Genomic DNA, 27,702 nt, shown 5'->3' on the forward strand with positions numbered 1-27,702 from the left:
GAGGGAGGGTGATTGGAGGCATCACTTCTATGGTTTATCTTACAAGGGTACAAGTGAATCTTTCTAAGAGTAGAATATAATCGTCTTAACACAATAACTAAGAACATGACATAAAGGCTATGTTAACCAGTTTGATGAAACTATTTCAAATTATATATGAAAACACCACACTGTACCCAATGATTGCATTAATGTACATGGCTATCATTTAATTAAAAAAAATATATTGGCTATGGAGAAAAGTAGACTAATTAGAACAGTATTTCTGAGCTGGAATTGTCATGGCTCAGTGACCAATAAGATGTATGAGACAAAGAGAGTAACTAGATATAGAATGACAGTGCCCAACTGTGTGTTTTCATGACAAAAGGAAATGTTTCGTATTAAATTTGAAAAACCAAGTAATAAAAGTTTGTTTTATTGAATGGAGCTTATTGTTTAATTCTCATACCATGAAAATAAAAGAATGTCAATCAGAAAAACAAACTTGTGGCTTGGAGTTGAACATGGCTTTAGATGTGTTTAGCTTGGCCTGCATGCTGTTCTAAAGTGGCAGATTAGTTGCTGACACTCAAATAATCAGGAGATTCACATGTAAGGCAGACTTCTCTTTAAAAAAATAGGATATCTACCAACACCAACTTAGGAAACAATTGGTGAAAATTAAATAGTGGCCACCTCTGTGGGCATATGCATGTTCTCACACACTCTCATGCCTTCTTCCCACTCTCTTCTCTCTCACATCCAGCTTCCTTCATTCACTCACATGGCCTGCCCAACTCCTATAGCCATTTGTGTTTGTAACTCCTGGCTAAAATGTAGGTTTTCACAAAGTTTGACATCAGGCTATGGTAAAGCGTTTATATATATATATATATATACAGAGAGAGAGAGAGAGAGAGAGATCTTTTTTTTTAACTCAGCAAATTCTTAAACTTCACAATCTTTGAATGACAGATAATAAATGCAAGTTTTTGTTTGTTTGTTTTTGGAGACAGAGTCTCACTATGTTGCCCTTGATAGAGTGCCATGGGGTCATAGCTCATAGCAACCTCAAACTCTTGGGCTTAAGTAATTCTCTTGCCTCAGCCTCCCAAGTAGCTGGGACTACAGGCACCCACCACAATGCCTGGCTATTTTTTTTGTTGTAGTTGTTATTGTTGTTTAGCGGGCCCAGGCCGAGTTCCAACCCGCCAGCCCCAGTGTACGTAGCTGGCACTCTAACCCTTGAGCTACGGGCACTGAGCCTAAATGCAGTTTTGATTAGGGGTATCCACTCCTTTGAGATATTATATTTGTGTCTGGCTCCCTGAAGAAAGTAACAATTTGATGAAGAAAATCCTGGGTCAGATATTAAAATTAGAATCATATTTTCTTTGTGATTGACATATATATATATATATATATTTTTTTTTTTTTTTTTTTGAGAGACAAGGTCTTGCTCTGTTACCCAGGCTGGAGTGCGATGATGTTATCATAGCTCAGTGCAGCCTCCAGCTCCGGAGCTTGAGTGGTTCTCTTGCCCCAGCCTCCCCAGGAGCTGGGACTATGAGTACATGCCACTATGCCTGGCCTCTTTTCCAACTTTTGTGCATGTACACATGTGCACGCATGGGCATGAGCACACATACACACACACACACACACACACACACACCCACCCACCCCTGCCTGGCTAAGGAAACCTACGACTCACTATAAATTGGTATTGGAGAGTCTCTGAGAGCCATTTTACAGCAGATAGGAAGTAGAAGTCATTTCTTTTGTGCTGTTTTTATTCTTTAGGTATTAGGGAAATGGGTCACTCAAGATATTTGAAATCTCTTTCCCATCACACTGTCCCCGAGGGATCCTGCCCTTTGTCCCCCCTCATTGAGGGAACCCTTTCCTGGGCAGTGCCCTTCTTCCCCCTCTTTAGGGATGGCTCTCTGGTTCTGCCCACCTTTCTTCTGCATTCTCTGTCTTTCCTCTTCTACTGTCCTTTTCCTCCTAGTCTATAGATGTAGTCAATTCTTTCTCCTCCTGTTCATAAACACAGTGACAGAAATGATCAACATGAATTAGCCATGTGCCAGATACTAAGTCCTTTCACAAGCATTTTCTCATTTAATCATCAGAATAGCCCTATGAAGTAGGTCCACTTACTGTCCACACTTCACAGAGGAAAATTCAAGGCCTAGAAAAACTAAGTCACTTGCTCAAGACTACAAAACTAGTAAATGGCAGGGCTAGTGGCATTCCAGAGTCTATGCTTTGTCCTGGTTCTGTCCACCGAGGCTGCGATTCAGGTAGGGACACGTGTTGACACTGAATTTGCACAGTTCCGAGAGAAAGCTCCTGTCCACTTAAGTTTTCCCCAGGGATCTCACTCACCTTCTCCAGTCCTAGCCCTGATGTTCACATGTCTCTTGACGTTCCCTTCCTTCTCATGACCATCTGCTTTTCTCCTCCCTTTCAGAGCCAACCTTGAAAGACTTGCTGACATTCCCTTTTTGCACTTCCTCACCTTTCATCCGTTAAAGTCTGGCTTTAACTCAACTCCGCTGAAACTGGTCTCCTACTTTCTCCTGGCCTTTTTAGTCCTTACCTCTCCTGACTTTTCTGCTTTCTCTCTCCCTCTTTCATATAGCTTTCTCTTCCCTAGGCTTACCTGGCAGCTTTCTATTCACCTTGCACCCCACCTTCCAGTTCTGTTTCTCTAAAGTTCCTTTCTTAACACCCCAGGGGCTTCTCCTCCTTTGTCCACACGTTAAGTGCTCATATTTACAATTGGTCTTATTCCTCTTTTTCTTTTCCCTCCCTCCATCCCATCTTTCCTTCCTTCCTCTTTCCTCTCTTCTTTAATTCTTCAGTGTATTAACAAGATCCTCATCAGCTCATTCCTGGATTGCTACAATACTCCTCTACCTGCAATCCCATCTCATGCTATTTTTGTCAGACTTCCTTTTATAAAGCACAGCTTGGATCATGGCTCTACCCAGCTCAGAAATTGACCATGGCTATACAAGATGAATCCTGAGCTGCTAGCCTGGCACCACAGGCCCTTTAGGAGCAGGTGCCATCCCTTCCTAGGACAGGAAAGGGAAGGATGTGTGTTCAGGAGTCTTGGACAAAAAGGATAGACAAGAGGGATGGCACCTTGTTTACTGTGATGTCTTCAGTTCTGTGGCTCTTATTGTTTGGAATGTTTGTCCTTCTCTCTGTCAGTAATATCAGCTGATACTCTATCAGAAAACTCAATTCATCCCTCAAATTCTGTTTATCCAGTTCAGATTTCATTATTTGCACATCATTTTCTCTAAAACAGGAGCCCCTCTTCTCTGAATTCTGTTAAAACTTCTAGCATACTTAATATATGCCAGGCACTGCCTTTCTCACTTGATCCTATCATCTATCTATTATTATTCCCGTTTTATGGGCAAGGAAACTGAGGCTCAGAGGAGTAGAGTAATTTGCTCAGTCATAGAGTAAGAAATGATAGAGCCAGTTTTCATAGTAGGTCTGCTTGAGCACACAGTTACGCTCTTTCTAGAGTTTCATTGAGTTAGGATTGATTAGAACTGAAAAACCCAGGGCCTTGGCTGTCTCTTCATTTATTCAGCCAGCCCATATCTGAAACAGAGCAGTGGGCCTCTAGGGCCACAGAGGCAGGGAGTGTGCAGGGTGTGGTGGTCCTGGTGGGCTCACAGACTATGATGGGAGGAGAGAGTTTCGCTGTACCTTCTCACTCTTCTGCTTCCTCACTTTCCTTGCTTGGCCCTCAGGGAGATGGCCTCCTCAGGAATCTACAAGCTGGATGATGGGAAGCCTTACCTGAACAACTGCTTTCCAGCCAAAAATCTGCTTCGGATGCCAGAGGAAGGTCAGGAGACTTCTCATATTGGTACCTTTTCCCCATACCCATCTCCTCCCTTAGACTGCTTCTCACATCCATTTCTTCTTCCCCAGCTCCTTCACTACTGTTCCCTGTCCCACTCAATCGTACCCCTTCAGTACATCTTCCCCCAGTAGCTTCAGTGCAAATTCTGAAGTGCACATTTAACCCTTGTGCACCCTTGTGTAACAGAAGGGCTCTCTTCTGTTTAGTGACTTCTCATTGCTGACTTCTTTATCAGGCATTCTGTGTCACTCAAAGTCTAACCAGCCCCAGTCCTTTGCTACGGCCCCATTCCTTTTTTTATGTTCTATTCCACAATGCTTTTTTTTTTTTTTTTTTAAAGGGATAGGAGTCTCACTTTGTTGCCCAGGCTGGAGTGCCATGGTACAATTGTAGCTCACAGGAGGCTTGAACTCCTGGGCTCAAATGATCTTCCCACCTCAGCCTTCCAAAAGGCCAGGATTATAGGTGTGCACCTAGTCTCTCTTTTCACATAGCTTTTGCCCTGAATTTTCCCGCTGTCATCCTGGTTAGCCACACTCTTCTCGTTCCACAAAGCCCAGCTCTTCTCCTTCTTCCAGGAAGTCATGTCTCTTGCCCCTAGCATTCAGTGCCCTTCTTCTCTTGTGAGGTGTTCTCCTGTCTATGCTTCTTATTTGATGAGTAATCATAGTCTGTCAAGCTCCTAAAGTAAATGGATTAAACTCAACTCTGCTAAATAGTTTTTCAGATATTTGTCTAGTTAAAAACTCCCCTGGAGCACGGACTCCTCATAATACTGAGCAGACCCCTATAGATGGAACCCTGTACGGAAGTATGAGTTCTCTAGATTAGGTTTGTTGCTTTACAAAGGTAGGGCAAGAGAGAAGTATACCTTATTTACTCTGGATGTTGTGACTTCTTGGTCACTCTGTACACAGAATATTGGGAGAACCTTCTCCTCTTGTCTATCTTCCCCACTTCTCTAGAATGATTTTGTTTTTCACATAGACACCTTCCCTGGCCACCTACCTATCTAAAATCCTCTAATGGGACTATCAGTATGAATTCATGGTTTTTCTATTCTTTCTCTCATATATATACTTATAAATGGAAAGATGCAGAAATAAATATAGATGGGTATATCTGCAACCAAAAAATGGCCAGGCATTGTGGCGGGCGCCCGGGGGCCCACCTACTTGGGAGGCTGAGGCAGGAGAATTGCTTGAGCCCAGGAGTTGGAGGTTGCTGTGAGCTGTGATGCCATGGCACCTTACTCAGGGGGACAGCTTGAGGCTCTGTCTCAAAAAAAAAAAAAAAAAAAAAAAAGAAAAGAATTGGGTTGTAAACCACAAAATAAATAAATATTTATGAAACCTTACTAATGTAAATAAATACTTGAGTATATAAATAAGCAAGGGAGAAGGACTAGCTGTTATGACAGAAAGAATTCTATCTACATTTGAAAATGTAATAGGAAAGAGGGAGATAGAAAATCAATATTCACATATCACAGTAATTTTTATAGGTAAGAATGCACGATGTTATATCCATCAGAGTTTTTCAGAGAAACAAAACTAGTAAGAGACAGTTTTTTGTTTTTTGTTTTTTCAAGGAACTGGCTTACGTGATTGTAGGGGCTGATAAGCCTGAAATTTGTGTCAGGCTGGTAGGCTGGAAACTCTTGGAGACACTGGTGCTACAGTGTTAAAGTAAAATTTTTTCTTCCTTCAGGAAACCTCAGTTTTTAACTCAGTGGGTGAGGTTCACCCATATTAGCAAAGATAGTTTCTTTCACTTAATATCTGCTGATTGTAGATATTAATAACATCTGCAAAATACCATCATAGCAATACCTAGTTTAGTGTTGCTTATTATAACTTAGCAAAGTTGATGGATAAAATTAGCCAGCACAGATGCTAGAATAAATGGGTGAAAGTATGATAACAAACAGGATGTTTTCATGGTCTCAAAGTATAATTATTAATTACAAACAGAAAGATATTAACTTTTCTGAGAAAACTGGCAGACACCATGGTACCTGAGTGATCAAAATTAACATCACTGGTAATAATATTGACATCACAAACTTCTTGATAAGCTACTCTCAGAAAGGCACAGCATCACTTCTGTGGTGTCTTTGGCAAAGCACAAAGCTTTAATCTAACCATGGGAAAGCAGCAAACAAATTCAAACAAATTCACACTGGCAGACATTTTATAAAATAATTGATCAGTAGTCTTCAAAAGTATCAGGGTCACTCAGGAAAAACACTGAGGAACTGTCACAGATTAGAGGAGACTAAGGAAATACGACAACTAAATGCAGTGTGTGATCCTAGATTGAATCCTGGAATGGAAAGAGGACCTTGGCTAGAAAACCCAGAGTAAACTGGCAAAATGTAAAGAAGGACTATAGTTACCATACCATTGTTAATTTCATTGTTTCAATAGTATAAGGTTATATAAAATGTTAACATTAGGGAAGGTGAGGAAGGCTGTATGCAAACCGTACTGTTTCTGCAACTTTTCTAAAGGTCTAAAATTATTACAAAATGAAAAATTGAGGGGAAAACCCACCCCATGGATCCCCTTCCTGCTAAAAGTCTTCCCCTTTAAAATCTAAACTCCTTATTCTGGCCCTGAGTACCTTTTATGATTTAACACTGCTGAAGCCAATGGTTAGAAGCACCAGGCTGGTTCCCGCAGCTATGCTGTTCTATGTGATCCTGGTCTTTCATACCCTGGGTATTATGCCCTTCCCTTTGTCCAGACTGCCTGGTTTTTCAGTCTCTCTCCAGTGAACTCTGTTCTACTTACTAGCTCCAGCTTGTGTCCTACACAAGTAGTTCCCTTCTCTGGATTTCCACAGACCCCTTTGTGTCATTATATATTATACTATTTATTCTATGATGTTATATATTATTATGTTATGACTCCTTTGGGTCAGGGCTTCTGTCTTCTTCATTCCTATAGCCCCAGTTTCCTACACAAAACAGATGCTCAATAAAGATCTGAATGGATGCTTGTGGTGGAGGGGTTATGGCTCGAATTATTCAGCAACAGTTACAATGCGGTAAACTCTATGCAAGCCTTGGGAATACTGAGGTGGATGAATAAAAGTTCCTGCCCTTATAAAGCTTCCACTCTAGAGCCAGAGACAGAGAATAAATAAGTGAACAGATAAAATAAATACAGATTTCAATGAATACTATGCAATAAATAAACTACCGATGCAAGAGAGAACAAATTCCAGAATGTTGTCATGATTTTTGTTTGGTGGGCTTAATAGTAGTCATTTTCTTTTTGCTAACATACATTTTTAAATTCTTTCTTGTATTATTGGTTTATTTAATGCCAACTGTCCTATCATTTTCTTCTTCTGAGTTCCTAATACAACCTTTTCTCTATAATGATGGAGGTCTGAGAAGATGGAACCCATTGAGTTGAGATCACCCACTGGACTTCACCCAAGAGATGATCAATGAGGGAGTAGCTGGCACAGGAAAGAGTGATCAGTTCTACTGAGGGAGACAAGGGAAGACTCACAGAACAGGAAATACTTGATCTTAGGTCTTGAAGAAACCATAAGATTCAGAGATAAAAATGTGAAAGATGGAATTGGGCAAGTCATTCTGCCTCTTGTAGTTTGTGCCTCTTCATCTATAGAATGGGGACAGCAACATGTCCTTTCCTGGATTTGGGGTCCAATTAAATGAGATCCATATGTAGACTCCCTTGCCCCACCCTGTCAGCAGTAATGGTGCATAGTAGATAATCAGGAGCTATTTTCAGAGCTATTATTAGAGATAAATATTTTGTAATTGAACCAGTTATGGCTTTGGAGTTTTTCCCCTTTTTTCCTGTTCTAATCTTCTCAACAGGCCGAGGATACTGGTTAGTGACTCGGAAAAATAACTTCAAGAGGAAGCCCCAGGATTTGATTGGGATATCAGCTGAAGGTCAGGAAAGCCAGAAGAAGGTTTCTTTGGAGGGTAGGGGAAAGAAAGGGTCTCGGAGGGCCAACCAAGTAAACCTACCTGAATACGTCCTGGACCGGGCTTTTCTGGTAAGAGTCAATGCATCCTGGGTGACTGGCAGCATCAACTGGGGTGGAAGAAAGGACTTGCCCTGCTCTGGCATAGCTATTCCCAACCCACTCTGAACTATTAGAGTGATATTGGCAAATCATTACAGCCAGGTAATGAAGAGACCCAAACTGACTCTACGTGGAAAACTTTCTTTTTATATTCACCATGTGAGAAAGGTATTGTCATCCCTTTTGTATTGCTGCCATTGGGCTGATGGGAAAACTGAAGTCCTAAGAGGTAATTTGCCTCAGCTGAGGTCCTAAGCTAGTGAATGGCTAGGGCAGGATTAGAACTTGGGTCTACTGACTCCAAAGCCTATACCTTTACATTATGAGATTAAAAACTCTTAATTGAGTTGGAGAAGCAAAGGAACTGGTTGGGGGAGAGTCAATTGAAAATCCCATTCCCAGCACCTAGTAGGGTGGAGAGATTCCTGCTCTGTGATGGAGTAATTTCTCTAGGATCGACTCAGATTGGGAAGGTCCTGCTCTCCCACAGGCTTCGCCCTTTGGCTTTAGTGTCTGGCTGAGAGGAGATGACCAATACTACTAGTGCCTGGGCAAGCTTTATGAAAAAGAATAGGGTGGCTATATTGGGGCCTAGCCAGGTAATTTCACATGTGCTCTGTGCAATGCCTTAGTGGCTTTGCAAAGAGGCACACATTTTATAAGTCAATATTAATGTACAATCCTCCAGTTCTCTCTCTCTCATTTTTTTTGGAGACAGAGTCTCATTATGTCACCCTCAGTAGAGTGCTATGGAGTCAAAGCTCACAGCAACCTCAAAGTCTTGGGCTTAAGCGATTTTCTTGCCTCGGCCTCCCAAGTAGCTGGGACTATAGGTGCCCTACAATGCCCAGCTATTTTTTGTTGCAGTTGTCATTGTTGTTTAGCTGGCCCAGGCTAGGTTCGAACCCACCAGCCTCAGTGTATGTAGCCATAACCACTGTGCTATGGGTGCTGAGCCTACAATCCAGTTCTCATAGCTCCCTTAGACAACCTCTATGGCAGCTGACTTTGTTCCCTGATTCTGCTTATTATTCCTAAGAGGTAGTATCTGCATAGATCTGATGTTGAAAGAGAACCTTGTATCAACAAGCAGTCCCCATTCCCCTGAGCTGCAGACTGTTCCAGTCAGTGTCCTATTTGGAACTGGACCACACAGCATCACCACCTGAGTTCTGCCTCTCCCATTCTCCCCACCCCACCCCACCCACCTCTGTTTGGTGGAAAAATTATCTTCCATGAAACTAGTCCCTTATGCCAAAAAAAGGTTTTGGTCCATGGCCTATTAGGAACTGGGCCACACAGCAAGAGGTGAGTAGCAGGCAAGCACACAAAGCTTCATTTGTATATACAGCTGTTCCCCATCCCTTGTAGCACAGCTTGACCTCTGCCTCCTATCCCCACACTATCTCCCCTGCCCCCCACCCAGTCTGTGGAAAAATTGCCTTCCATGAAACCAGTCTCCCGTGCAAAAAAAAGGCTGGAAACCACTGGTATAAGCTTTTTGCAGAGTCCTATGGAATTTGTTACATTAGTATGTCTATTGCTCCGTAGGAATGAGAACTGAAACAGCAACACTGAGGAGGGACAGAAACACTTTCAATAGTGGCCTTCTTTTCCTTCTTTGTTTCTAAATACATATCTGTCTCCACATTTAATTGCTATTACTTGTTACCCGTGTTGCCACTTTGGGTGACATAAACAACTAGGAAGTTTTTCAGAGTAAAAGGATATCCATTCTGCCTACTGGATAGTTCTACTTGAATGTTTCGCTAGCACCTCCTATTGAACTACTGCACCAATCCCCATACGCCAAGTCCCCAAACATACCTCTTTTTCAGAATTTACTATACTGTACCTGTTACCACTACTATATACCCAGTAACCAAACCAGTAACCTAGGATTATCCTTGACACTTAATTCTTCCTCACCATCCCCACCCCCACCTTTACCAAGCACTGTCAAATCTGTCTTCTCGCTCCACCACCCTTATTTGGGCCACCATCATCTCTTATTGGAGTAATTTAGAAACTTTCTAACTAGTTTGAACAAAGGAGGATGCTTTTATTTCACATTTTAAAAAACCAGAATCATTGTTAAAGATAGATTACTTTACTGGTTTAATGACATCTTTTTTTTTTTTTTTTAAAGACAGAGCCTCGGCTTGGTGCCTATGGCTCAAGTGGCCAAGACTCTAGCCATGTACACCCAAGGTGGCAGGTTTGAATCCAGCCCAGGCCTGCCAAACAACGACGGCTGCAACCAAAAAAATAGCCAGGTGTTGTGGCTCCTGTCTCAAAAAAAAAAAAAAAAAATTAAAAAGACAGAGCCTCAAGCTATTTCCCTGGGTAGAGTGTGGTGTCATCACAGCTCACAGCAACCTCCAACTCCTGGGCTCAAGCGAGTCTCCTGCCTCTACCTCCCAAGTAGCTGGGACCACAGGCACCCGCCACAACGCCCAGCTATTTTTTGGTTGCAGCCGTCATTGTTGTTTGGAGGACCGGACTGAATTTGAACCCGTCTCTTAAGGTGTATGTGGCGGGTGCCTTAGCCCCTTGAGCCACAGGCACCAAGCCTTAATGACATCTTCTAAGGCTCAGGTTGCTTCCATTTTTCTGCTCTGCCATCCTCAGCATGCTGACTTGTCCTCTTGGGCTAACTGCTTTTGTGATCCTGAGGTGGCTGCAGCAATTCTGGTCATCACACATAGAAGAAAACATCCAGAGGTAGAGAAGGAATTGCCACTGTCTTAAGTCTATTTTTAGAAGAAAAAGCTTTCCAAAACTAGTCCCTCACCCTCACTTCTAGCAGCCAGTGTCACATTGTCCAGACAGACCTATATCACATAGCCAAGTAGTCAGAGGTTAACCCCTAGACCTATTGGTTTAGGCAGATCAGGACTTATCCCTTGGAGCTAGGGTTTAAGAACATGTCTGTTCAGGGAAATGTGAATAACATTGGTATTCTTTAACATGGAAGAAGTAGAGAAGAGGTATTGGGAAGGCATTTAACAGTGTCTGGTACATTGATCTCTTCCTTTCCTATCCTGTCTTTCCATCTACATGATGTACTCTGATACATCTGTATGTATCAGACAGCAATTTTTATATTTCTCTGACAGATTTCTTTTCTTTCTTTTTTTATTTTTATTTTTTTTGAGACAGAGTCTCACTATGTTGCCCTAGGTAGAATGCCATGGGGTCACAGTTCACAGCAACCTCAAACTTTTGGTCTTAAGCAATTCTCTTGCCTCAGCCTCCCAAGTAGCTTGGGACTACAGGCACTTGCCACGATGCCCGACTATTTTTTTGTTGCAGTTGTCGTTGTTTAGCTGGCCTGGGCTGGGTTTGAACTGGCCAGCCCAGGTGTAAGTAAGTGGCCAGCGCCCTACCCACTGAGCTATGGGCACCGCCCAAAGATTTCTATTGGTTATAGGATAAAATCCATGCTCCTTTACAGACCCAATGTGTACCTACATGATCTAATGGCTGACTCTCTAAATCTTCCTAAAAGCCCCTTGCTCCTTCCTACAGTGGTAGCCTTCACATTTCTATCCTTTTTCTTGAGACCAGCTCCTATTTAGCTCTTAGCTCTAAGCCAAAATATTACTTCAAGTAAATATTTCCTTATTTTCAGTCTGAGGTTAGGACCTCCTGTTATGGTTTCCCATTGCACCTTTAATTTCTACTTTAAAATATTTATCATACAGGGCGGTGCCTGTGGCTCAAAGGAGTAGGGCACCAGCTCCATATGCCAGAGTTGGTGGGTTCAAACCCAGCCCTGGCCCCCCAAAAAAAAAAAATTGTCATATTTATATATATGTGCTTGCTACTTGGTTTCCCATGAGACTATAAGATCTACGAAGGTATAGAATGTTTCTGCTTTTATTTTGTTGTCTTCTCAATGCCTACTTCAGTGCCTAAACATAATAGGTTCCATACATAAATGATTAACAGAAAAAAGGAATGATATTTGACTAAAATAAATAGAAGCTCCAAAGCTAACATTTGCTTCTAACTTTTTAATGATGTGGGACGACATATGGTAGTCAAAAGAGCACAGAGTTAGTGATTACAGATTTGGATTCAAATCATAGATCTACTGTTTAACTAGATGTAGGACCTTAGGCAAGGCATATTACCTCTCTTAACCTTGTTTTTCTCATTAAAGAAAGGGAGATAATCTTATGACCAGTGGTTTAGTTAAGATTAGAAGTAAGTTTGTTCATGTGTTTAGCATGGTGTAGTGCCCAAAGTACTGCATGGTAAATATTTGGTGAATGGATGAGTGAATGAATGAATGAATGAGCAATCACATTATGACAAATGTATAATATTACCTGGTAAGCAAAAAATGAAATGAAATAGATTAGTTAATTATATTTTCTTGGGGCCTTGAGAACTGGTTCTCTGTCCTATGTTCCAGCTGAAGCACCACGCTGTAAAGAAGCCATCAGATCTGTGCACTGTTAATGTGAGCGGCCTGAAGTTCTCCAAGGTGAGATCAGCCAGCAAAGTTTGGATTGGGGTGAGCTAGGCCTGAGGCAGAACCTGGCTGCTCTCCCCAGAGCCTCTAGGGACTGGAAATCTGGTCACATGGGAGGAAGGTCAGACCAGGACATTCTAGGTAGGAAACAATATTCAGACACAAGCTTTGACTATAAATTTGGCATAGTCCTTGTCCTATTTGAAGTGAATTAGAGGAAATTGCCTCATCAAACTGGTTTTGAATTTGCCATATAATTTTGTTGGGGTGTAATCCATGTGTGACACTGAGTTCCCATCATAAGAGCCTCTAAGAGAAATTTCTCTCAGATTTCGGTGCCGGAAATGGTAATGATTTTCCTGAGAAGCTGGTTTATTCTTAACTTAGAGGTGCTATGACTCATGTAATGAATCATGTTTCTTTCTTTGCATTGGCTTATGGGCTGCTTGGAGCCAAATTTGTGACCCATCATTAGCTAGTGTATATACAGGATATCATGGCATGTAGTTTTGGTTTATAGGGTTCCACAGCATATCAAATGAAATTTTTTTTGTATAAGCCAGTCCCATGGAGTAGGAACTGTGAGCCACAGAGTCCCCAAATTAGTGATAGAGAAGACTAGTCCCTAACAGGGTACTAATTCACTTCATTTGGCACTCATATTTTCAGAATTGAGTTACTTGGAGATGGGTTAGCTGTAGAAATTCATTTGTCTTGGGATGAGAGGCCCTTCATTCTAGGCTGGCATATGAATGTAATATATAGTTCACATATATAATGGTGAGACAAAGTAATAGAAGAAGATTTCAGGGGTCTCTATCAATGCAGCTTTTGAGGACTACAACATGGCTGGCCAAAACTCAGTCCCCCCGATCGGGTACTGTCTATTTTTCCTTTGCTTATCTACTCATCTATCCAACTACCTACCAAACATTACTGAGGCTTAGTATGGCTCCACAAAATCTGGAGCATATAGTCCAGTGCGGAGGGGAAGAGGCCAGGCTTAGATGGTTATAGAGATAGACAGGATTAGGTAATAAAATCAGTGAGGGAAACATGAGTGTGCTGACTGTTAGCTCAAAGGATGGGCCACGAACAGCCCTACACCCAGAAACACACCTTGGAGAGCATGATAGCTTAGCGGAAACCCAAGCTTGGAGTTGACACCTGCTAGCTTTATGGTTAAACCATAAATGAAAATGTTTATTAAAGATATGTTTAACAAAAGATATCATAAACAAAGGTAAAAAATAAGCTGTACAGTGGAAGAAGATACTAGCAATTAACATGACCAAAAATGATTAGGATTCAGAATATGTAAAGAGCTCCCACAAAACAATAGGAAAAAAAAACCTCCCTGTAGAATAATAGGCAATAGACATGAATTGTGTTAATATACAGAAGAGAAATCTGAAAGGCCGATAAATATGGGAAAAGACATTCAACCTCGTAAGAGAAAATGTAAATGGCAATGCAATTTTACAGTCACCAGATTGGCAAAATTGAAGTTTTATAATGTTGTTTTGCAAGAAATTAAAGAAATAGGACTTCTCATATATTGCAGATAGGACTTAAATTGGTCTAACTACTTTGGAGAGCAGCGTGGCACCATCTAATAAGGTTTAAGATGTGCATTCCCCACACCTGATAGGAGCATATCATTAGAGAAACTCTTTTGATAAGGTATCTACTAGAATGTTCATTGCATCATTGTTTATAATAATGAAAATTTGGAAACAGACTAAATGTACACCAGCTGAGAATGGATGACTTGTAATATATTCAAACAATGAAATAATATTCAGGAATTAAAATGGCTGAAGTAGAGCTACATCAACATAAGCAAATTTCAAAAGAGCTACATGTATCAATACAAGTAAGTCTCAGAAACATAGTGCTGAGTAAAAAGACAGGTCGCAGAATGATGTGTACAGAATGATTGCATTTAATATAAAGTTTTAAAACGTGAATAGGTGAATAGTACTATATGGTTGTTAAATACACATACATATATATAACATACATGATGTATATAACATAAGTACAGAACACGCATGGGAATGATAATCACCAACTCAGGATAGCTGTTAAAAGTTTAGGGAGGAATACTTGGAGGGGAGCACTGATGATTGTTGTCCACCCATTGTAATGTTTCGTTTCTTTAAAGAAATTTGAAGTAAAGGTCGGGCACAGTAGCTCACGCCTATAATCCTAGCAATTGGGGAGGCAGGAAGATTGCTTGAGGTCAGGAGTTCTAGACCAGCCTGAGCAAAGTGAGACCCTCATCTCTACTAAAAACAGAAAAATTAGCTGGGTGTAGTGGTGGGTACTTATAGTCTCAGCTACGGGGGAAGCAAGAGGATTGAGATTGCTGTGAGCTAGTCTGAGGCCATGGCACTTGAGCCTGGGTGACAGAGCAAGACTCTGTCTCAAAAAAAAAAAAAAAAAAAAAAAGAAAGAAAGAAAAGAAAAAAAAGAAATTTGAAGTAAAGACAGCAAAATATTCAGATTTATTAAAATTAGATAGTGGTTACGTAGATCTTCAGAGTATCACTCACTATATTTTTCTGTATATTTGAAATATTTCTTAATAGAAAAAAAGAAATAGGAAGCCCTATAGCCCTCAACGAGTAGCTGGTCTTTTGCTAAGGAAGTCTCTTATCCCTTTAGGCCTTAGTTGCTTCCAGTTGCTCTGGAACTTCAGCAAGCTTCAGAAAGAACTAATTTTGTGTTTGTTCTGAAATACTCTCCTACAGGCTAAGGAAAAAGACTTCAAGCATTTTGAGTCCGTGGTTTATATCAATGCCTCAGAAAACCTACTGCCTCTAGGTAAGATTTTTCCTTCCTGAAAACCAGGATAGCTATTCACTTGTATTAGGATTTGTCTGCCCGTCCATCCATGATTGTCCATGTGTCTCTCTTTTGGTGTGTAACAGACTTAGGTGCTAGAGACCACACAGACATCATTTCCAACCCAGCACCAGCACCACCTTCTTTGAACATTTCTCTGTGAAGTATTTGTCTATCTGTAAATGGGGATAATTCCCTTCTTCTTCCCCTTGTAGTGTGCCTTGCAGGCTCAAAGATGGGGGTATAAAAATGTTAAGCCTGTAAATGCTCCTGTAGGAGCATAAAGGCTCCTTAGTTATTCAGCAGATCCATAGCGACCCCTGCTGGGTGTTAGGAATATCTGAGTGCTTGGCTATTAGAAACAGTGTGTCTGTTCTGCCTTAGCTCCTGGTTTAGGGACAGAGATGTACTCTTGACAATTAGAGCAGGCTGTGGTGAGAGGAATGATCGAGAGAATCAGAAAATGCTGTATAAGCATATAAGGAGGGCTTCAACTCAGGCTAGAATGTCAGGAGGAACTTCTGAAGAGCATCTAAGCTGAGACCAAAAAATGAATAGGGGTGTCTCAGGAAGTAGAAGGTAGTAAGAAGGCATTTTAAGCTGTTGGAGAAAATACAGAAAGGCAGGCAGTGCCTTATCAGAAAGATTGAAGAGACTTTGTACACATACAAGGAATGCATGAGACTAGAAGGATGACAGGGACTAGATTATCAAGGACCCCAGGTGATTTGGACTTAATCTTGCAGGAAAAAGAGAGCCTTGGAAGCCTTTTAAGTAGAGAAGCTCAATGGCAGCTGTGAGGAGGGTGGATTATAAGAGAAGAGACAATGGAGGCCAGGGAGCCTGAGGGATTGTTTTAGTTTTCCAGGGAAAAGGAGATGAGGCCCTCAGCCAGGGCTGTGGCAAAAGGAATGAGACAGATAGAGGGAGATTGATTCAGGATGAAGTAGAAATAACAGGACTTGATAACTGGTGGGATGTAGGGAGAGGAAGGAACCAAGGGGATTCACTGAGACAGAGTAGACTAGAGGAGGGGCAGGTTAGGCAGGGAATAGGATGAGTTCAATTTTGTTGCATTAAGTTTGAGGAGTGTTTTTAGAGGAACATATGTTGAGGTCCCTGTTCTTTAGGAGACAGTGTAGTCTGTCAGGAGCTTGAGCTTGAACTACAAAGGCCAATAGGTATGTGAAAAGATGCTTAACCTCACTGATAATTAAAATAGCATCAAGATACTATTTTCTGCCTATCAAATGAAAAAGACTAATGACAGGCAGCATTGGTAGGGAAATTGATACTCTTGCATTTAGCTGGAGGAAGTCCAATAAATTGGTATAGTAAGTTGGTACATCTTGGAGATAATTTGGCAGTGTTTCTTAAAACTTAAAATAATTGATGCTGAGGCAAGAGAATTGCCTAAGCCCAAGAGCTGGAGTTGCTGTGAACTGTGACGCCATGGCACTCTACTGAGGGCAACCAAGTGAGACTGTCTTTAAAAAAAAAAAAAAAAAAAACACTTAAAATAGTCATTGCCTGTAGTTATATTTCCAGGAATTTATTCTATAGAAACCTACTTGCATAAGGATGTTCGTTGTAAACAGGCTAAAATACCCACAAAGCAATCTTTTTATTAGACTCTACTGGACATTCTGACTCACAAGACTATCATGGGGTACACTCAACACCGGGTTCACTTAGAAGGCTGTAGGTAATTCCACACAGTGTGCTAATAGGATAGCCTCAGGAGTTTCTCTTCAACATAGTTCTCACAGCCATCCATGAGCCATTCTCTGGGCCCCCTGAGCCCTACTATCAGCTTAGGTGCAAGGCTGTCCTTGGATAAATGCAAGAGCCACCCTGGCTTAGAAACTTCATTCCTCACAGGAGCCAATAGCCATTGTAACACTTCAGAGGAGTAGCTTCTGGATTTCCTGCAAAAGACATGTTCAGTTACATGTGCAGTTCAGGAGTCACTGCACACAGAGAAGCCCAAAGTTGTGGTGCCCAATCCAGAAGTTTATAATTCATTTATAGTTTCTTCTAGCCCAGATGCAGTTTACTAACCTGGGGTCATTTTTACCACAAATGGCATTGCCTAGTAACACAATTACCACACCATTTATTTCAGGTTACCAAGGGAACAGGGGTAGAAAACCCAAGGTCCAGTTCTCAGGGAGAGGGAGAATAGTTTTCTTACCTTTTATCCATATAACCTGAAGGCTATTAGTAGGGGAATGTATGTCTGTATAGAACATAATTACGACATTGGGAGATCTATATATTTTGACCTGGAACAATCTTTAAGACATACTGTTAAGGAAAAAAAAAAAGAAGAAGAAGTCACAGTACATTATGTATAGTATGATTCCATTTTTGTGAAAATAAGTATGTGTGTATTTCAGAATATACATAAGAAAAAGTTAGGTGCTATACATGAATCTTTTAATAGTCATCTAGGAGTATTGTTATTAAAGGGAACTTAATTTTCCCATGATGTCTGACTATTTTTGGTAGTCATGCTTAACTTTTGTAATCAGGAATATTAAAGAATCTTTAAAATGGGATTTGCAGTTGAATAGACTTGGATTCAATTCTTGGCTTTTCCACTTACCAGCAATTGTATTTTTACCAAATCATCCTGGCTGAGTCTGTTTTCTCAGCCTAGAATAGAAGTAATAATCTATATTTTTCAGGGTTATTAGAGACTTAGAGAACATGTGTGTAAAGCACCTTACAACAGTCCCTGGCCTAACACAGTGGGAACCCAGTAAATGGTCATTATTACTATTTCTCCTAAATGTTTTACAAGCTGTAGATTCTCTCTTTTTCCTCCCAATCTAGAGGCATTCCACACATTTCCAGCCTTAAAGGAACTGGAGCTTGCATTTAATGGCATAAGAACAATCTACGTGAAATATGGAGACTTTAAGTTCTTGGAAGTAAGTTGGAGGTAGGGAGTTTTTGGTGCCCACCTATTCCCTGTAAAAAATGGATATAGAACTCTCTACTGATTATAACTGTTGGGAAGGGGCTCCCTGAACCTCTGGGCCTTCCAGGCTCTTACTTTATTGCTGGAGAGGTGTCAGTGGTGGTGACGGTGATAGCAGTGGTGGCAAATAATTTTTACCTATAGCAGTGGTACATGGTCCAGGAAAATAAATGCCAAAGGTCATGTTCAAGAAAGGCTGTGCAAAAAAAGTGAGTTTAAACAGAAAATTATAGGAGGGAGAGTTTGAGGGGAGATCTGGATGCAGTGGGGGTTGAAGAACCATGGAGGTTAAGAGGTAGATGTAGCAGATTGGACCAGCTGAAGTAGAGACATTATGGACTGATTCCACAGACCCGTCCTAGTCTGAGTAAGCTGGATAGTGCCAGTGACTGGAACAGAGCAGGCTGTATAGTCTAGTAGAGGCCAGAGATGAGTATAAAATAAAATAATGCTCCCATGAGTTCAGCATCAGACTCTTGATATTAGTATATTCACAGCTATTCTCCAAACCCCAGATTACAAAATACAGAAAATTTTGTTTGCATTCTTAGCTTGATTTCCCATAGTCATGCATTTTCCATGCATTTCCTTATACTTCAAGTTAATTACCTCTTCAGCTTTCATGAAGACTTGAGGACTATTTTTTACAAAGGAAGAAAGCTGTCAAGACTTGAGAGCCCCTGTGCACATGGAGAATAGAGGTAGAGCCAGGTGAGGAGCTGAGCATTTGGCCATGCTCACTCACTGAATAATGGATTCTTCCCCACCTGCTGGCCTTGTAGTAGAAGTGTTTCAGATTTAAACCTCAGCCAAATGTCTGCATGTCATGAGTCTTAGGATCAACCCCAAAGTGTTGGTAACTTAAATGATTTACTCTGCAAACATCCAGGGTTAGCCATTCTTCACAAAAGACTCACTTAACCTAGTCTTCTCAGAGATGGAAAACTTCCACAAAAGTGAATTTTTCAGGGACTAATGCCAAAGTTTTAAAAGGTTTTAACCTCTTGAGATGATCATCTTCCTAAAATGGATTATATGTCCTTGCATTTTTAAAGCCTGCTATACTGAATATAATGGAACTTCTTTCTATGGTTTCAAGTCATATTGAAGACAACAGTGATTTACTATGAATTGAGATAAGAGTGATCCTCAGAATTGTCCAGAAAGCAAAGCTCTTGAAAGTTCAATAAAATAGAGAGAAAATTAATTTCCAACAACTAATGCAACTAATGCAAATTTTGTGCTATGTTAAAAAAAAATTATAGTGGATTTCATTAAAGACAATGGATGACAAGGTCCACATGCACTAGAGATATGGAGAGCTGTTTCTCTGACCTGAAGGCTGGAACCTTCTCAAGAACTTCCATTTATTTGTTCTTGCTCAAAGACTGGTCATTGAGCTCCTATGTTTTGCATTGTGCCACTTGTCTTTTTCACCCCTGTTTTCTTCAAACCCCAATTTCAAGTGCTAATGGGCCATAGAAAGGAGTCAGGCTCTGCTCCCACAGCTGAGCTTGGATCTGATTGTCGATCATTACTGACTTTTTGGAGGCCCTACTTTATTGTTTGATAGCATGATGAAAATTATGTATCTAGCAGACTTGAATTTACCAAGGATATTTATTTACATAAGAGAGCAGATCACATTTAAGATGCAGAATATAAATGAAAACAGGAAATCTTCTGACCAGTTATTTGTTTTCATCTCTGTGATTTGTAAGGGCTCCCTGAAAAAAAGGATAAACATGTCAAATATCCTGAATTTGCAGCTCACAGTAATGAATACTTTGATGTGTAATAAAACTTAATATGACTCAGCAGAGGTAGTAGCCAGGTCAGAAATCTTCTGTTCTTGTTTGTCAAAAAGGCTGCCCCAAGGGGAAAAGTCCAGAGTAGAATTCTTTAAGAGTCAATTTAGAAAAACTTAACTTTGCCATAATTTGATTCACTGCTTGCATATCTGAAAAAGATTCACCTGGGACCCTGCCCTGGTAGTCAGAAGACCTTGTTTCTAGCCTTGGTTCTGCCAGTACTTTGCCATGCATCCTTGCTCAAATATCTTACCCTTTCTGTGGCTTAACTTTCCCCCTCTGTAAATTCTGGCCCAGCTGTGAAATTCTGTGGTCTGTGATTCTATGACTATAAGTTTCTTTAAGCTGTATTTAATTTTATGGAAAGCAAATTTGGACCCAACAGTAAATAGCCAAATTGGCAAGAATAGAGGTCTGCAAACTTTCTGTACAAGGGGCTGGAGGACAAATACTTTAGGCTCTGTGGTCCATATGATTATAACTAGTCATAATTGTCATAACTAGTCAGCTCTGTTGTTGTAGAAAGAAAATGGCCATAGATAATTTAGGCTAGGCAGTCCCTGGTTATGAAGCAGATAGGTTCTGTAGATTTGTTCTTAAGTTGAATTTGTATGTAAGTTGGGACAGGTACATTTACCTATTACCTGTAATACCCTCTGTTTATAAAAATGCATCATATGTCAGTCAGATGTTGGTATCTTGGGGATTTACTGTAATAGCTTCCATTTATTAGTGCGAGTTATACAAAAATAGGATGTTTGTAACTTGGGGGTTGCCTGTATGTAAACAAGTGAGCATGGCTTTGTTCTAATAAAACTTTATTTACAATAATGAAATCTGAATTTCACATAATTTCTACATGTAATATACTGCTATTCTTATTTTTTTTTTTTTTTGTAGTTTTGGGTCGGGGTCAGATTTGAACCCGCCACCTCCGTTATATGGGGCCAGCACCCTACTCCTTGAGCCACAGGTGCCACCCTGCTATTCTTTTCAAAAATTAATTTTTTTTAAAAATACTACAGGGGTCAACACCTTATGGTTACATAATTTGCTTTTATACAGTTTGAGTCAATGTTATAAGTGTGCCCCTCTACTATTAATATTCTTTTTTTTTTTTCAGCCATTTAAAAATGTGAAAATCTTAGCTTGTGGTCTATACAAAATCGCAGCAGGTTGAGTTTGGCTCTCAGCCCTTAGTTGGCCAACCCCTGAGTTAGAAAACTGATGAAACAGCTTAGGTTTAGTATTGTAAAAACTGTGTCTTAGAATAGAAACAGAGACACAGTAGACTGTAGTGATATGTGAGCCTGGAGGTAGCAGAAGAGACTGGAGAACTTTGGAACCTTGCTTAGGAGTTTAAACCTTATCTTATGGATAATAGGGATCCATTAAAGGGTTTTAGACTGAGAAGTGGTAGTGTTACAACTTGCTTTCTCTGTGAAGAATGGATTGGAGGGAACAAATATGAGTAATGTTAAGGAGGTAGATAGAATCCCAGATCTTCCTGACTATGGTGCCAGACACTGTGCTAGGCACATCCATATACTGATATCTCTATTCCTCAGACATGCATTTAGCTATCTCAGGTAGCTGGCAGACTTTGGCAAATACTCTGAGAACAGTTTAGATAAAGCACTCAAAGTCAGGGGAGGAAGAGAGTCTATCTGCCTGGGGAATTAGGAAAGGTTTTTTATAAGGAGGCAGCTTTTTGAGCTAGCCTTTTAGGGCTTAAATTGGGATACATGGAAGAAGGGTATTCCCGTTTGAGTGAAAAGCACAAGCAAAGATGGGACAAGGAATGGAAAAGAGTCAATTTATTGTAGTGGCAGCTAAAGCTGGAAAATAGGTTGGGAACTGACTCCAGCAGACCTTGAATGTTAATCCAGAGAGCCAGCAGGGTTTTATCCTGTGGGTTGTGGGGTATCCTGAAAAGTTAGGAAAAGAATAGCTAGCTCTCACCGCATGTATGAGCATCATTGTTACATGTAGTATTTCTGTTCTCCCTTTTTATCTTTGCATGGTAGTTCTTGGACCTTTCCTTCAACAGCCTGACTGCAGAGGCCATCTGTGATCTGGGGATTCTGCCACACCTTCGTGTCCTGCTCCTTACAGGCAATGGGCTCACCTCCCTGCCACCCAATTTGGCTGTCATAGAGCAGTAAGTTCTACCTCCTGGCATCCATCCTGTGTGTTCCCTCAGGAGCCTTTGCCTATGTACAAGTATCCAAAGAAATAGTTCAAAGCAACTTGAAAGTGCCATAAAGATGGGCTGTAAGTAAGCAGAGAGAATGCCTTCTACTGAAGCTCACAGGAAAGGCCACAGATAGGTGCACCAGTTTTCCTGGGTGCAGTTAGGAGAGATGCAGGTGTTTGGAAGCCACTTTCCCTGCTTCTGGTTGGTCATTTGCAAATTGTAACTACTACTCCTGCCAGATGATTTCCCCTTGGTGAGCCCTCAGCTTCAGCTCAGTAAGTCTGTTAACTTGTTTCTAAAAATGTTTTTGTACATTCCCACTCTGCACATTTGCTAAGGCTATTCCTTCTGGCCAGGATGTCCTGATCTTTCCTCTCTTACTAATAATAACACATATGTACTTTGCATACGTTAACTCATCTAATTTCCACAAAAGCTCTGTAGTAGGTGTCCTGTTATTATCCCCATGTTTTAGACAAGAAAATTGAGGTAGACAGGTTAAATAACTTGCCCCAAATCGCAAAGGTCTGTAGCAGAGGACTCATGAAGGGGATTCTTATGGCAAGATCAATATCTACAATAAGAAGGGAAGGGCCGGCATACACGGTGGCTCACAACTGTAATCACAGCCCTTTGGAGTTCAAAGGTGGAGAATTGCATGAGGCCAGGAGTTCAATACCAGCCTAGGCAACATAGTAAGACCCCCATCTCTACAAAAACTTTTAAAATCTTCTGGGCGTGGTAGTACATGCCTGTAATTCTAGCTACTTGGGAGGCCAAGCCAAGAAGATTGCTTGAGTCTGGGAGCTGGAGGATGTAGCGAGCTGTGATGGTGCCGCGGCATCCAGTCTGGGTGACAAAGCAAGACTCTGTTTCCAAAAAAAAGAAAAAAGAAAAATCCCCACCACAACACAATAAGAAGGGAATATAATGGTCAGTGACAGAGCTAGGATTTGAACCAAGTCCATCTGACTCCAGAGACCACACTCAGGCTTATTATATTCTCTTCTTATGTATACTCTGTACATTTTCCAAGGCCCAGCTCAAACCTCCTTCCCTACCAGGAACCTTCTCTGACTGCTTTAGCCCAGGCCTCTTCCTCCCTTCTGCAAGCATCAGTTGAATTTAATGTTTCCCTACTTAGTTTAGGACTGAGCTCATTCTATTGTGACTTATGTATCTTTATGATAGTTAAATGGGTGATATATATATGGTCTCCCCAAGTAGATTATGAGCTCTTTGAGGGCTGGAGCTCTGACTTACTCATCTTTGATCTGTTACACCTACATGAAGACCCAGTATTTTGCACACAATAGGTATTTAGTGAATGTTAACTAGCTTAGAGATGGTGATGGTGAAAGTCATGGTGATAATGTTTATTGTAATGATTGCAGATATGATGGAAATTATAGTGATGATAGTGGTTGGTTAGTTTTTAAGAGGGTTGGGGTAATAGTAGTAGTCATTATATTAGAGAGTCCATTAGTTGGGGCTCTTTTGTTTGCAAGTAACATAAGTCTAATTCTTATATCTGAAAAATTCCAACGTGAGTTAATTTCACTGGATACAGGTGCACAGGATGTTGCCAGGGCTAGGTTCATCTCCATGTCTTGAGTATGTGGTCAATTTCTGTCACTCTCTGTATCACTTGCCCACTTATGTACATGCACATATCTTTGTTTTCCTTGGTTTTGGCTTAATTCTCAGGCAGGCTTTCTTTATAAGACATGCCTCAGTCAGGCTCTAGTCAGGAACACAAAACCACTCAAGGTATTGCAAATAGATGGGGTTTATTAATTTATGCATTCACTCATTCTTGAAGGAAAGATATAATAGTTAATATTTCATTATGGGAAATTTTGAACACATATAAGGCAGAGTTAATAATAGAATGAACTTTCATGTATCTAGCACCCAAAGGTGATCACCTGAAAATGATGAGGTTATAGCGAATCTTGTTTCATTTAGGCCCCTCCCACCCTCCACCATAGATTATTCTTAAGAAAAATCTCAGATATTTCACATAAATGATTCCAAGAGATTCATATAAATTTGTCTATAAATATTCCAATATGTACCTCTAAAAGATCAGGACTCTTTTAAAAATTATACCCAGAGAAACTTTGTTCACCTAAAACATCACCAAATATAAACAGAGGGAATTAGTTACATAGATATTAAAAGGGCTGAAAGAGGAAAATGGGGGAAAGGACTATGGGAAGCACAAAAAGGAAGAAGTATTGATATGCAGAGATCAGAATTTGCTAACTCTGAGACTAAAGCTCAGAAGCACATACCTGCCACTGTGCTTTTGCAGAAGTTGTTGCTGTAATTCTAGATCTGCTGAAGCTGTGCTGCCTCAGCCAGGGCTGGAACCTCTGCCAGTACAGTCACCACGCCAGTACTGCCATCTCTGCTGCACTGTCACTGATGCAGCTAACAGAAATGCCATTAGAAACTGTATGAAAGAGTTGCTTCTCCCTGTGCTCTGGCTTTCCAGTCTCCCACCACCCGTCCCTTCCCTTGGCAGTGCCTAACTGGAAGACAGTTGGAAAGGCAGACTGAGAAGTGTAGTTAAGAGATGGCTCCAGCCCCCTGGGATACATAGCAGAGCACAAAAGAAAGGAGTGAAGGCTGACAGCAAATAGGCAGACAACTGGCACTGTCAAGCCCTTGAAACCCCACTGTCTGCTCTCATCCTTCTCTCCATATTTGAGTACAACAATAACAGCTACTACATGCTTTCACCTAACATGTAGGAACTTTTTCTCTTAGACTTAAGATACTTTCACCATCCTCAAAAAAGGGATAGACACAGTTCCCTCAATTACTGTATCCATCTCTGGATGATATTATTTTCTCTTCTAATGAAATTTATAGATAGAAAAAACTAAGTTGGAGAGTCAGTCACTGCTAGTAGTTTACACATACAATATGCCAGCGTACACATGCGTGCACGAACACACACACACAACAAGTACAGAAGAAATTATACATGAAAACATATATAGTTGCTATAATCATTTTCTTAACTGGTCAGGAGGCCATAGTGGATATTTATCCTTTTTCCTTCATCCATTTATGCTCCTTTGTCCTCATCCAGCACTTCATCTGGTTGGGATTTTTTAACTAGTGTGGTGTCCTAAACTTTTACTCCTGAAGGGTCTGAGTCCTTAAAGGTCCTGCTTTTATCAGGTTGCTATAGTCTTCCATTAATTTTACTAAAAGACATGGATCTTCTAAGAGGAGCACCAGATAATTTTCTGGATCCCAAAGATATTCTTTTTTTGCCTTCAAGGTATAGCAACAATTATATTTACCTTTGATATACAGTATCAGTCACCCAACCAATAGAGTAAACCCTGCTTTGTCTGAATATTGATTGGTTCAGTGGAGTGAAAAACCTAAGTAGGTTACCTGTAGCAACCTCAACTTCCAGTTCAGTGGAACTATTTTTGTGTCACCTGGTAAAAGCACTTCCTTAGGAACTAAGATCTCCAAATCAGAAGTTCCCAAAGTAGCAGAATGAGGAGCACTAATTGTGAAAGTGGATTATTAGATATAATTAGATATAATTGTAAGAGAAGCAACACTCGTTTTCATTCATTAACTCCTAGACCTTTTATGTAATGGTTTTGAGAAAAACAGTATCAATGTTGGTTGCTGGCTTATGTGGTTCCCCGTGCTATAAGTTAGGACCTCAACTGCTCCAACTTTACCTAGCTGGTATAATAAATAAATCATCAAAGACTATTTCATCAGAGGATTATAGGAAGATGATAGAATAAGAAGCACCAAGACTGTGTTTCCTCGGCTAGACAATAATTTCATTGGAAGAATTTGATGTAATAAGTTTGAAACTCTAGATTAGAGTCAATCAAAAATTTTCATCTTCCAGGGTAAGGCTTAGTTAGACTAGATTGTAGTTAATTTTAGTCAGTTTTTTTTTTTTTTTTGAGATAGATTTACCCCAGGTAAAGTGCCATGGCATCATAGTTCACAGCAACCTCAAACTCTTGAGTTCAAGCAATCTTCTTGCCTCAGCCTCCCAAGTAGCTGGGACTATAGGCATCTGCCACAATGCCTGGCTAGATTTTCTATTTTTAATAGAGAAGGAGTCTCACTCTTCTTCAGGTGGTCTCAAACTCCTGAGTTCAAGCAATCTGCCCCCCTTGGCCTCCTAAAGTGTTACAATTACAGGTGTGAGCCACTATGGCCAGCTTAATTTTAGTCAATTTCAGCCTTTAGTTCAGTAGCAGCTACCACTCCCCAACCTCCAGTCTTATAATAGGCTGTCATGTTTATATTCCTGGAGTAACTCACATGCAACTTGTAGGAACCAAGGTGAGCAAAAAGGTCCCTATTGTCCAAATGTTGGGCATCTGTGCTATATCACTGATTGTTGCTTCTGATTATGGAGATGTAGACAGAGAGGTGGGCAGCTGTTATTATATATATACCTCTCCCCACTATTATAAGCCCTTCCTTCCCAGATGAAAAGAGACTTACAGGAAATTTAAGAACCAAAACCTTTTCTTTATTCCCCTTCATTTTTCTTTTATTCTTCCTTTTGGGAACCAGATATTAACATCTAGGACATTAAAGAGCAACTGCATATGCAGGAGAAATTAGAAAGTTACCTCATATCCCCAAGGAAAGGCACAGGCTTAAAAAATACCTGAGAAGATCTTAAGTTTATACCTCGGGCTCATCCTTGACAAGGGCTAGGATAAGACACCTTATAATAATCAAAAGAAAATAAAACAAAACCCCAAAATGGTAAACCATAGTAAAGGGAGAAAATCTAACTTCCAGAAGTACCATATTAGTAAATTCAAATATCCAGTTTTCAAAGAAAAAGATCACTAAGTATACAATGAAATAGGAAAGTATGTCCCATCCAAAGGAAAAAATAAGCTAACAGAAACTGAGAGAGTACTTTCTAAAGACTTTGAAACAATTGGCTTGGCTCCTGTGGCTCAAGTGGCTAAGGTGCCAGCCACATACACCTAAGGTGGCGGGTTCGAATCCAGCCCAGGCCCATCAAACAACAATGATGGCTGCAACCAAAAAAAATAGCCAGGCGTTGTGGTGGGCACCCAGCTACTTGGGAGGTGGAGGCAGGAGACTCGCTTGAGCCCAGGAGTTGAAGATTGCTGTGAGCTGTGATAACACCACACTCTACCCAGGGGAATAGCTTGAGGCTCTGTCTCAAAAAAAACGACTTGGAAACAATTGTCTTAAAGATACTCAAAGAAGGTCAAGAAATCAATATCTGAACAAAATGGAAATGTCGGCTTGGTGCCTATAGCTCAGTGGCTAGGGTGCCAGCCACATACACTGGCGCTGGTGAGTTCAAATCCAGCCTGGGGCTGCCAAACAACAATGACAACTACAACCAAAAAAAAAAAAAAAATAGCC

General features: G+C 40.6%; 1 protein-coding gene across 1 annotated transcript in view; it reads left to right on the forward strand.

Moving 5' to 3' along the window:
• Positions 1-27,702, forward strand: part of XRRA1 (X-ray radiation resistance associated 1) — a 104,912-nt gene that overhangs the window by 10,827 nt on the left and 66,383 nt on the right. The window contains exons 3-8 of the mRNA XM_003781362.2: positions 3,765-3,862; positions 7,740-7,924; positions 12,378-12,425; positions 15,194-15,266; positions 18,126-18,223; positions 22,112-22,245. Of these exons, the coding sequence (XP_003781410.1) occupies positions 3,769-3,862; positions 7,740-7,924; positions 12,378-12,425; positions 15,194-15,266; positions 18,126-18,223; positions 22,112-22,245 (632 nt within the window). The 5' untranslated portion in view covers positions 3,765-3,768. The remainder of the gene's footprint in view (positions 1-3,764; positions 3,863-7,739; positions 7,925-12,377; positions 12,426-15,193; positions 15,267-18,125; positions 18,224-22,111; positions 22,246-27,702) is intronic.

Source organism: Otolemur garnettii, unplaced genomic scaffold (assembly GCF_000181295.1).
Source record: "Otolemur garnettii isolate 467f Iridium unplaced genomic scaffold, OtoGar3 scaffold00001, whole genome shotgun sequence".
Classification (NCBI taxonomy): Eukaryota; Metazoa; Chordata; class Mammalia; order Primates; family Galagidae; genus Otolemur; species Otolemur garnettii.